Genomic DNA, 12,249 nt, shown 5'->3' on the forward strand with positions numbered 1-12,249 from the left:
GAAGACTCTTCTTGCTATGTTGGTTCTATCATGTACAAAGTCTGTGGTATACCAGCAGCCAAGGACAGGCCAGATTTTTCCACAGAAGGAAAACTGAGATTTGGGAGGAGGGAATAAGGCCTGAGGGAGAAGTTAGAGGGGAGGAGGTGTGGTGGGGAGAAGAGATAAGGAAAAAGCAGGTATGATGGGGACCTGCAGAGGTGCGGCTGAAAGGAGAGGTGTGCAGGTGAGGAGAACTTGGGAGAGCCTTCCCTGGTATGATTCCCCTTTGCTGCCTCCTAGGGACCTTCAGTAAAGATGCCTTTCCAAGACTTTTTAAGGCTCAGGTCTGTGTTTGAGATACCTCCATATGAGATGGCCTCCAGGTAGCCTTCCTAGTACCTGCAGGCCAGAATGATGGAGCTGAGAGGGCAGGAGAGGAACCCAGTGGGAGTAGTCTGTCTTGAGACTGGTTGGCAGGCTCGTGACCATGGGACCTGCATGTTTTAACCTCCTGGGATGGCCCTGAGTCTCCTCAAGCTACTGATTTCTCCTTTTAGAATGAAGCAATGTTGAAGGGCTATTTCTCCTCATGTAGGAGTCCTGGTGGAGGTGTCCCAGATATCGAGGACACCTCGACCCTGAAAGAGGCACATTTGAAGAGGTGGGCAAAGGAAAAGTGAAGTCTGGGGCTCTTCTTGGCATTTAATGTTCTGGTCCCACCCAGCTCCTTTTCTTGCCACCCTCTTCCTCACACCCGCAACTCCCTGAGCTTAGTTGAAACTCACTGTTGCTTTATGGCCAGGCTCAGTGCATCTCCGCCTCTGGGTTTTGTGCGCATAGAGCTTTCCACCAGGAGCTGCCTCTGCCTTTCTGTTTTCTGGATTCTTCCCTACCTCTGCTAAGAGGCACTCTCTGATTCCTTCCTCCACAGCTTGGAGCTCCTGGCACACTCCTGCCATTGTTTGGAGAGTGGCCATGGGACAGCTCTTGTTTTGAGGCTTTCATACATAGGAGGCCACATGCCCTCTACCCCAGCTTTCTGCCCATCTGCCCCACAGGCAGAGCTTAGCATACAGCTGGCCCGGGCTGCACTAAGATGCTCCCCACTTCTGTTTGCGGAGCTCCTACTCAACCTTCAGTATCTGGTTTGGATGCCCCACCCTCAGAGAGCTCTTTCCTGACTCCTTGGACTGGTTCATGAGGATCCTCTGGGCACCCCTTCCCCCCAAGCTATACTTCCCTCTGTCACAACCTTGACATCATTATCAGTATCTCCAGTAGTTGGGAGCCTGTATGGAGCAGGTCTAGGGCTGGTTCTTCTGGGTCCCCAGACCAGACCAGGCCTAAACACAAGGTGTCAGTAAAGGTTTGCTGAATCAATGGAACATTACACTCGGAGAGCTCATATTCATCCTTCAAAAACCAGCTCAAATGCCTCTTCCCAGAAGGTCTCATTTCCCCCTCCCGTCTTTCCTCACTCCTTTTTCAGTGACTCCAAAGCATGCAGCATGCTCCTCAATTACAATACATGTCACACTATATTTTTGTGAGCAGCTTAACATAGCTTCCCCAATTCTCCATGGCTGACTGGGACCTTCCGGAGAGCCAGGCTCAGGCTTGTCTGTCTCTGTGCCCACAGGACCTGATCCAGTAAAAGGGCTCAATAAATATTGTTGCTGAGATTTTGAGGTCTGTGAGGGACCTCACTCCATGCCTAGCTGAGCTAAGCTCTAATTCTCTGCATGGTTTGAGTTGCTGGGGCTTCTGGTACATTAGCTGCAGTGGTGAACACTATGGCTGTCCAGGCCCCACGTGTCCTGCCCTGGTGGAATCAGCGACCCTGCCGCTGCCATTTGGCTGTGAGTTTCTGTAGCAGCTCATGTGGCCGCTGGCGGAACTTCTTCTGGGTGAAGTAGAAGAGGATGGGATCCAGCACACTATTGGCACTGGCAAAGGGCCGTGTGCCTTTATAGGCGGCTGCAAAGGTCTCTAACATGGGGCAGGGGACACCGGGTGTAGAGCGCACTGCCAGGTAAGCTGTCTTGGTGATGTGGAAAGGTAGGAAGCTGATGGCAAAGGCAGCTGCCACCACCACTGCCATGCGGGCTGCCTTGCTACGCCGCTCCTGGGCCACAGGTCCTGCTGGGCCATCCTGGCGGCACAGACGGCGGGCCAGACGGCAGTAACAGGCCAGGAGGGCAGCAAAGGGCAGCAGGAAGCCAATGACCGTGAGGGCCATGCCATAGGGCAAGTAGCGGGTGGCCAGGGCAGGTGGGCTCAGGTCGTAGCAGACGGTACGGTTACGCTGGATGCCTGTGGCAGCGAAGAAGGCCGTGGGTAGGCATTGAGTTGTCACAGCCAGCCACACAGTCCCACACACTAGCCAGGCAGCCCGGCGGCCCCCACGCTTGTGCCAGGGGGCCAGAGGGTGGCAGATGCCCAGGTAGCGCTGGAAGCTGATGCAGGTGAGGAAAAGGATGCTGCCGTGTAGGTTGGCATAGAAGAGGAAGCGGATCAGGCGGCAGGTGAGGTCGCCAAAGGGCCAGTGGTCACCTTGGGCATAGTTGTAGATGAGCAGGGGCAGGGAGCAGGCATACAGCAGGTCAGCCAGGGCTAGGTTCAGGGTGTACACGGCGGTGCGGGTCAGGGCCCGGCGAGATGTGCAAATCTGGGCAATGACACAGACATTCAGTGGTAGGCCAGCCGCCAGAACCACTGAGTACACAGGTGGCAGTAGCAGTTGCTTGAAGTTTTCTCGGTAGACACAGGTGGTGGGTGGTGAGCCCAGAGCCTGGTTTGTGTCATTGTACCACTCCATGGCTGCCTGAACAGGCTTCCTACATCTGGAGAGGCTGGGGAAGCAACACACAACCTGTCAGTGACCACACTCACTAACCACCCGGTAGGCCCCTGCCCCTCTAGAGCTCCCCACCTAAGCTATCCCTGATACTCACCATGCCATGGAGGACCCACATAGCTCTCGCTTCAAGGAAACCTGGACTACAATAAAGATCAAGCTTGGAAGAAATGCAATTTACTTTTTTTTCCCTATAATATCATGTTCTACCAGTCTTCCTGGTGAACTTCTTTTTATCCTTCAAAACCTTAGTCACATTTCTCTTCTGTAAATGGAGATTGATGGACTTTGGTTTGACCACCAACTCTGCTACTCAGTAGCTATGCGATCTTGGGCTAGTGGTAAACCTTTTCTGAGTCTTGGTTTTTCCATCTGAAAAATATGGGAATAATGCACCCACCTCTCAGGATGTCATGATGTTAGAGGCACTAAATCATGCTATGTAGGGCTTCCCTGGGCTCCCTGGTGTTTGGAGATTGTAGTCATGGCTGGCCAGTCTGTCTGTCTCTCCCCCACAGACCAGGAACCTTGTGCGAAGGGCTAGGTCTAGTGCTTCTCTGTGTCTAGAGCCCAGCCTGGGGTCCCAGGGTAGAGAGGGCCCCGTAATCAATTAAACGACATGAACAAAATGTCCACACACCGTGAGCTCACCAAGGACAGCGCCCATCTCCTCCGCCTGGACTCCACTTTTCAAAATCATGGTTCTTCTTTTGCTTGCAGTTTTCTTATCTGTAAATTGAGGGAAGGGGGTGATTCAGAAGTTCCCTAAGCCTTCTAGATGACTTGAGGCTACAACTGGTCTAGCAGAGCCACCGAAGCGCTCCCTGGTGGCCAGAGTGAAAACAGCTTCCCTGAAGGCAAATCACTGAGGGGGTCAACAGCTTACTTTATAGGGAGAGAAATCCAGACAGTGAGGGGTGATGACTGCTCAATCTTAGTGAGTTAGAGCCAGAGCCAGAGCATGAGCCCAACTGCATGACTCAGAGGGAACTTAATGTAGCCCATGGACATGGAGCGTAGAGGTTACAAGCCCAGCTTCAGAGAACCAGGTAGGCCTGGTTCAAATCCTTGCTCCCCTTCTTCCATGCTGTTCAACCCAGGGCATGTCACTTGCCTTTTCTGGGCCTGTGTCCTCATCAGTAAAATGTATCAGGCTGGGTTTTGTGGGAAGGCAGTGGCACAAATGCCTTAAAGGGTCCCCTGATGTTGTAAGTTTGACTGCTTGATGCCCACCTCCCACTTGGCATTTCCACATTTACTGGCATCTAGGGAGAACTCACCACTTAAATCCAGCAGACCAGTAAGGCAAAGCCATCGATATAGTGAGTCAAATCCTCCCCCGCCCTATTTTACAGGTAGGAGAAACTAAGGCCCAGAAAAAATATGCACTCAGAAGGTGATAAAGGATTGAGGCCGAGTGTATGGGCTCTGGTCCAAATGTCCAGGTTTAAATCCTTGCTCTGCCACACATGAGCTATGTGGCCTTAGGTTCATCACTGAACCTTTGTGCCTCTGTTTTCCCATCCATAATATGGGGTAATATAGCACCTGCTTCATAGGGCTGTTGTGAGGATCAGTCAGTGCCTGACAAAGGGCAAGTGTTAGCTGTTTTTAATGTGAATATACTAGCTAAGTTAAGTTATGAGATCTGTAAAAGTTATATTAAAGGAAACATAACTCCCCACACTAATATTTTCAACTTAAAATTCGATTTTAATGAAGACATTTTACCCAGATTCTGGGCAACTGCAAAATGATGATGTGTGGATTCTCTAGTCTGTGTCCCACACCTCATATCACCTCTAGTTACCAAAGATTCTTTGTGGGGCTTCAGTCCATGAGTTCGGAGTGCTGGGTGCTCAGTTGACTAGTTAGGCACAAGGGGGAAGCCAAGGAGGAAGCGCAGCAGTCCCACCATTGTAATCAGGAAGCCAAGATTAGTACAGGCAAGAGAAAGTTCATTCATTCAGGTCTTCATTCATTTCTTCAGGCCATTCTTTCCTTCATGAATTCATTCTCTGGTTTTCGCATGCCAGGCATTTAATTACTATGGATGCATGAAGGCACGGTATATAGATATAGATGTAGGTAGATAGATACAGATATAGAAATACATATATACACATATACCTATACCTAGACATATACATCTGCTTGTCTGAGGGGGTAGACCAGTGCAAGCCAGAGGATGGAAGAGACTTTTCAAAGGAGGATGAAGGTTGGAGCAAGACCCTAATGATTGAGGAGGGTTTCTGTGGTAGACTGGGGTGCGAAGCCCCCTAGGGAGTCCCCAGGTGAGGCGGAAGGTGGAGCAAGCAGGGCCTAAGAGGAGAGCAGTCTGATGGGGCAGAGGGTCATGATGAGGAGGAAACTGGTGGAAGGCACTATGCTGTGCCCCTGAACCCTCCTTTGGGAGGCCTGTCGCCTTCAGACACCACCCCAGAGATAGTGCTCTACCTTAGGTGACTGGAGACTCCAGTCATTTTCTGCTCCCCATTCCCTGGTGAGATGGGTACACTTGGAAGGAAGCAGGGCTACACGAGGGGATCCAAGGCAAACCTTCAGGTCTGCTCCAGAAAAGGCAGGCATGGCTATCACCCTGAGAACATCCGTTCTGCCCTCTGAGGACTTAGGAGTTACTCTTCCAGTTCTTGGCAGGAGTTGGTTCTGAGGAAGGGCTTGCTTGGCCCCTGCCACTGGGCAGCAGATGCCATTAGCTCCCTCTAGCTCTCACAATCCGTCATCTATTCTTGGGCCCCAAGCCCTGGACCAGTTCAGACTCTAGCCTCTTCTTGGGCTACAGCTACTCTGCCCACAGTGGGGGGCTTTCCGTTACCTCCTTCCCTGCATCGCTCTGTCCTCTAGGGAAAAGCTCAAACCTCTGCTCTGATAGTCACACTCCTGCAGAGCCTCTAGCCTCATCTGAAGTACCTCAGGTCCCTCCAACCTACCTGTCCCTTTCTCTCTTGTCGCAGTGTTCGCAAGATATCGAGACTGCCACACAGCCACTCACAGCCAGAGATCCAGACTTCCTCTCCTGCCTCCTCATCTTTACTGTCTGCTTCACACAAAGTGCCGTTTAACCTATCTTTGCTCATCAAAACTCCAAGTGCCCATCAAGCTCCAGATTCAATCTTGCTTCTTCCTTTTCTGATGCCCCATCTGGGTAGAGTAACTTCCGCTATGTTCCCCAACCCCGTGGACCTCCTCTAGGTCAGCATAAGCCCAGCCTGCCTACCCAATGTCATAGTCCCTTGCATCCAGCCCCAGACTCACCTCACACTGGTCTGTGGTCAGGAGACACACCAAAACTCACATGCAGCCTCCTGTCCCCGAAGTGCCTCTTGTCCCCGAAGTGCCTTGGTGGCCCCAAGGGTGTAGAAGGGAGAAGCCAGACATGAGGCTCCCTCTGTCCTGCCCTCAGTCCAGTCTTCAACACCCCCGACAGGGCGGGCAGCTTCCTCTGTTTCCTGGCAGGGACGTCTCTGACTGAAATAGCCCCCATGGGGAACCACCCCCTCCCTAACACCCCGAACACCAAGCTCTGGCGGAAACTGGGCCTAGAGGAGTAAGGAGGCGGAGAAACGGTCTCCTTCCCAGAACCCTCCCTGACCCCAGCAGAGGAAAGAGGGTGACGAGGCGGTAGACAAAGGAGAGTGGGGGGACCAGAGGCTGCTTATCAGTGCCACGAACCCAGCAGTTTCCTTTCTCCCCAGCCCGCTATGTTTTCTCATCTGTAAAACCGGCAGGTTGGTGATTAAATTGTTTCTGGTTCCTTCTTCAGCTGTAACACACCCAGAGCCATCTTCCCAGTCACCCACTCCTTCATCCACCTCTCCTTTCTCAATTCATCCAATATCTCATCCACAGACATGCCCATCCCTCTATGTGGCAATCTACTTATGCACTTACTTATTTAGCCACTCTCTCCTGTCCTTCTTCGGTCTTCCTTTTCTCTACAGCATTCACTGAGCACTGACTATATGCCATCAGATACCTCCGTATTCCCCCATTTAGCATTCACTGGCCCCTTCCCCACTGCAGGCCCAGAGCTCACGGGGGAGTGCTGGGTGTCAGTTGTGGGGCTGGAGGTGATGCCCTAACGACTCACATGAGTTCTCCCTGCCTGTGCTAAGTCCTCCTCTCACCTCTCCTCGCCACCAGACCAGGACTCAAGAGCTATTAGAACAACCAGAGGAGGGGATGTGGCTCCACACCTCATTGTCTCAAAGAAGTCGGCTCCTGTGGTAGAGGGAGCACTCAGGAGGGTGACCTGGAGGAGGTGGGCTTAGATTTGGAGCAGCTGAGGCAACTAGGGGAGGAAGGACAGGGTGGTTCAGGTAAAGAACACTGCCTTGGGAGTTTGAGGCCCAGGTTCTTGTTCCACTTGGCCCTTACTCACCGTGTGACTCTGGACAAGCCCCTTCCTCTCTCTGAGCCTCCTTAATAGAATGTGGTGACACTGGCCACGAGTAGGTTGTGAGGAAGGACTACTAAAGGGAGGCAGGGCCCTTTTTACCCTGCAAGGTGTAAGCACTGACCTCACTCACAAACCTATTTTATAGGCAAGGGGATTGAGCAACCAAGTTGGGGCCAAAAGTTTAAACCAAACTGAGAAAATTCAAGTTTAAACAGCTGGTAAACACTTCACCAATTGTGCATGGATTGGGCACCTACTGCATATTCAAGTCAGTGATAGGAAGTCGCTTGTACCAGTTATGAGTGTGGACTTCTCGGTCTGATTTGAGCTGTGCTGGGCCCATGAAGGGCAAGGAGGCTACTGGTCTTCAGTCCGGTAGCCAATCTTCCTCCTCTGGTCACCCCCACCAAGGTGGGTCACTGTGTGTCTCAAGAATAGAAGCAACTGTGAGGGCTTCCTGAGGGTGTCATCCTGGGTTTGGGTTTCAGTTCCTGTCAGCTGGGTTGGGCTCAGGAGGAAGAGCCCAGGTGTTAGGGCTCATAGGTACACCTGGGAAGGGTGATCTGGATGGGCTCCTGTAGAAGACATGTCTATTGCTGGGCCTTAAAGGGTCAAGGGGACTTGGACTCTGAAGATTGAAGAGAACATCTAGGGTAGAAGGCGTAGAGGTAGGGAATGGGCCTACTCTGTATGAGAAATGAAAAATAAATACTGTGCCTAGAGCATGGGATGCGTTGTGCAGAGAGGGGGCCAGATGGAAGACCAGAACCCAGATGCTACTGCCCTGCTCCTGAGCCCAGCCTCAGCCTTCCCCACCTGGCTTTCTAGCCTCTAAGCTTATATAGAAGCTGTTTTCTCTGCCTAGGATGCTTTCCCCCACTTTCTCTGAATAATCCTTACTTATCCTTCCTGTAGTTTTCTCATCTGTGAAATGAGAATGATTATTGGTATCTACCACATAGGCTGGTTTAAGAATTCAATGACACCATGTATGTGAGGTGCCCTGGCACACAGTAGGTACTCAATAAACACTTGTTAATGGAATAGCCAATTCTAGGCCCAGCCTAAATTCCCCCACGTTGGGCTCCCTCAACTCACCACAGTCTATCTGTAGCTCTAGGTAGATGGGGTGGAGGACTCTTCTTTCCATTTTACAGATGAAGAAACTAAGATTGAAGAAGGGCCAGTGAGGTTCCCAAGATGTCCCAGCCAGGTGGCACTTTAACAGGGTCTTTCTGACTCTACAGCGCTTTTTCCAATGTTCCCCCAAAGTCCAGGGGACTCCCAGGGGAATGCCTTCCCTGCGCTGAGGGCCTATGGCCATGAGATGGCGCCAGCAGACTGCCCAGGACGGCCGGCCTCACCTTTAGACAAGTGGTCTTGGGCTGGGTGGCAGGTCTGCACACAGCAGGGGCCTCCCCTTTGGGGTTGGCACAGAACAACCTCAGGACCAGGTTCCCAGCCTCCTTTCCTCTTGAGCCAGTCTCCAGCCTTTCTCTACTTCTCATTACCAGATAAACTCAAGCCCTGTTCTCAGACCCTCACACGGTCAATATGACTCTCAGGCGCCACTGGGGACATCAGCAGAATGACAGGGCCAGTGCTGAGCCTGTCTGTCTGAGGTAGAGGCCCTGGGAGTGTCACTCTGACACCAGGTATCCACCACCCATTTCCCCTCCAGGTATACCATTGGCAGAAACAATGAAGTCCCTCATCCAGCAGAGGGGACAACTTTTTTAAAATTCAGGCATCAACACATGGAGTCAATTTATGCCTGCAGCGGAAGTAATTCAGTTTAAATGCCAGGAAGAACTGACAAGGGTTGAAGATCTTTGGGCTGCTTGGATCCTATGGTCTAAGGATACCCTTTGATGACTTGGCAGCCTCTCCCCTCCCCTACCCCCACTCCAAGGCCCTCATATCTGGAAGGGATGAGGAGGTCTGACGGCCAGAAGCAGGAGCTGGAAGCCTGAGTCACAGCCTGCCAGCCAGCCAGGAACCAGCCCAGACCAGGCTGGATGTGGGAAGAGGTCTCCCAACTTTGGCCTGCCTGCTGGGAAACAAGATCTGGAATCCCCCTTGCCCAGCCCCTAGCCTATGAGTTTAGCAGCAAGGGCACAGGATAATACGGGTCAAGACCCAGTTTCCTTCCCTTGAGGAGTCAGACAGGCTGGGATCCATCACCAACTTGCTGTGTGACCAGAACGAGAACCTACCCTCTCTGAGCCTGAATTGCCACCTGATAAACAGGGCTAGGCATAGTGCCTACCTGACAGAGTCATTATGTTCTCCTGTCACCAACCCATCCCTGATCTGAGCAGCAGCCAACCTAGGGCAAGAAAGACCCCTGGAGCCCACCTCAGGCCAGCCTGGGGCCAGGTTCCTGATGCCACTGCTTGGCTACTCAGGAGCCAATGTCAGGGCTCTGAGTTCTGGACCCTCAGGGTCAGAGAGGCCTTAAGAGCATCTGAGCCAGAGTTGTCTCCAACAACTCAAAGGAGTCTCCCTGAAGGCTCTTTGACAGAGCTTGTCTGTCTGACCCTTGCTTGCATACTTCCCACAACAGGGAGATCACTCCTTCTCTCCCAGGCCACAAAATTCCACTTTGAGAAAGCTCCCTGGGAGATGTGCTTTGTTACACCAACATCTGATATATGCCCCTAGGTACTACTTCCTATCCCCAATCTGGCCTACCTCTGGGCCACAGAGCCTGGCTGCCTCTGGCCCCCAGGGGACAATGGGCAGGGGGCAGAGCCAACCCTTTTTGGAGGAGTTTTGGTTTCACTTGTGGTACCAGGCTGGCCATAAAAGCAGGCAAACCTGGCAGAAGGAGGGCACAGGGAGGGCAGGACACCTGCTTTCTTTTCTCTTTCTCACTTCCCCTTCTCACCTCCTGCTCGACAGGAATTAAAGCTAGAACCGAAACAACCATTTTGAGTGCAAGGAAGGGGAAGCTGCAGTTTTGGGGAATTTGGAGGTTGAGGCTGCTCCTTTCAGTTTCTCTCCAGCTTCCACAGGCTGAGCAAAAAGGGAACTTGCATCTCCCGAGTCCAGCTGCCCATCAGTGAGCTCACATCATCCCCACCGGAATCTGGACAGATGTTTTTATTGGGCACTGGCTGTGCACCAAGCACTGTGCAAAGATGCTTTATACGCCATATCTCATTTACTCTTCATAGTTACCATGTTCACTTTGCAGATGAGGAAACAGGTTTGGCAAGTTAGCAACAGGTTCTCTCTTGGGAATGAGATGAAGCGGTCAGAGACCATAGTGACCCTAATGGGTGCAGGGCTGAGAGGTCACAGGCAGTTTTGGGGCTGAGAACTGCGAGAGAGACCACAGGGCCCAGAAGGCAGTGGTGATGGCAGAGGGAGAGTCCATGCGCCCGGCTTCCCAAGTCCATGCCTGTAGCACCTCTTATCCTTCCCAGGGCTCTGGGAGATCCAGAAACCTTCCGATAAGCCCTCTTTCCTTAGCTGGTATAGGAAGGTCTCTGTTCCTTGCCTGGACCCCTAGGATGTCCCATTTTGAGAACCTCTCTGTGGAGGTGTGCCACTTGGATCTCTTTTCAAGAAAGAACCAGAGTCGTCGCGTGGCTAGTCGGAGTGGATACCCTGGCCTCCAAGATGGCGTCAGTCACGCCATTGAGGGAGAAGAAACTCATAGATGTCAAAATAGGGGAGCTGCCAAGCTGATACTGATGTGGGATTTCACTCCTAAAGGCTTCGCTGGAGTGTTTCAAAGAGGTTAGTACCGGTATTACAACAAGTATATCAATGTGAAGAAAGGGAGCATCGCTGGGGTTTCTATGGTGAAAAGCTTATGTGTTTTTCAACTACTGTTGTTTTTACAAAGGACTCGAGCATGAGTGGGACACAAGTACCAGTGAAGGGCACACTCTGCATTCATGCCATGACTTCTGCCCAGCACCGTTGAATCCTTTCACATCCTAATAAATACCTAATAATACATGGCTGGTCCTGGGAAGGAAGGAAGGAAGGAAGGAAGGAAGGAAGGCAGAGAGAGAAGCACGACAATACTCAAATAAAGAAAGAAAGAATAAGAAAGAAGAGAATAAAGCAACACAGACTTCAAAGACTGAATTAAGGAAGGTCCGGAATTCTTCCTCATCGAAAAACTCACCTCCCCTCCCTCCCTACAGACAGAAAAAGAGAGAAAAAGAAAGATAAGAACTGTCGTTTAGCTGCAAGGAGTGTAGTTGGCCAAGAGCCTCTCTTGGTGTCTTTGGGACCCGCCCATCCTCTCAGATAAACAAGCTCCAGTCCACTGAGAAGAGATGGCCGAGCTCCAGAGCTCCAGCAAGTCTGGCCTGCCCCCAGCAGTCATTGTTCTGCTCCCCTATAGTTTCTTCCCACCCATTCCCAGACCCCTTCTCATGATGATGGCCCCACCTCCTGTTTTTCCTTTGGCTGAACCCCTCCTTCCTCTCCTGGAGTCTCAAGGATCTGGGAGTGGTGAGCCTGAGACCTTGGCCTGTCAATGAGAGAAGAGTGAGATTGGCAGGCCCCATAACAGGCTCAGGGGTAGACGAGCGACCTTCGCTGGGTGCCTCGGAGTCAATTCTAGAGCTTTTCTGGAACATTGGGAAGGAGAGTTTTTTTTCCACTGGGTTTGCAAAACTGGTAGAAAGTGACCCTGGAGCTGCTGGAGCCAGGAGAACTGTGCCTGGGCAGTGCAGGTGCTACCACCAGGGAGGAGACGATCCACAGTAAAGCCAAGGGATGGCAGAGTTGAGAGAAGGGAGCACCACCGAGCGCCTGCTTCCAGCTATGCGTAAAGCTTTACCTTCCACTGAACTTTTTGGTGACATGAGCTGATAAATTCCCTTTTGCCTTAGTCCATTTGACTTAGGATTCTGTCCCTTGAAATCAGGAGTCCTGCCTATGGACCTGCACCTCTATGCTTCCCTCTCCTCTCTCCACAGCCCATGTTCACAGCTTTGGCCCTGGAACCCTAACATACCTGCAG

At 51.8% G+C, this 12,249-nt stretch overlaps 1 protein-coding gene across 7 annotated transcripts in view; it reads right to left on the minus strand.

Moving 5' to 3' along the window:
* Window positions 1–271: 271 nt before the first annotated feature.
* The window catches only part of P2RY6 (pyrimidinergic receptor P2Y6), a 38,239-nt gene continuing 26,261 nt past the window's right edge, over window positions 272–12,249 (minus strand). For 4 of the 7 annotated variants that reach the window (XM_036220163.1, XM_036220162.1, XM_016161557.2 and 1 more), the window contains 2 exons: window positions 3,480–3,568; window positions 272–2,834 (listed from right to left, as the gene is read on the minus strand). In XM_036220163.1, the coding sequence (XP_036076056.1) occupies window positions 1,814–2,800 (987 nt within the window). In that variant the 5' untranslated portion in view covers window positions 2,801–2,834; window positions 3,480–3,568 and the 3' untranslated portion in view covers window positions 272–1,813. Of the gene's footprint in view, window positions 2,835–2,936; window positions 2,983–3,479; window positions 3,569–6,115; window positions 6,582–12,249 lie in introns of those variants that run through there. The other 3 variants (XM_036220161.1, XM_016161556.2, XM_016161561.2) reach the window with 3 other exon arrangements.

The sequence above is a fragment of the Rousettus aegyptiacus genome, unplaced genomic scaffold (genome assembly GCF_014176215.1).
Source record: "Rousettus aegyptiacus isolate mRouAeg1 unplaced genomic scaffold, mRouAeg1.p scaffold_m13_p_5, whole genome shotgun sequence".
Classification (NCBI taxonomy): Eukaryota; Metazoa; Chordata; class Mammalia; order Chiroptera; family Pteropodidae; genus Rousettus; species Rousettus aegyptiacus.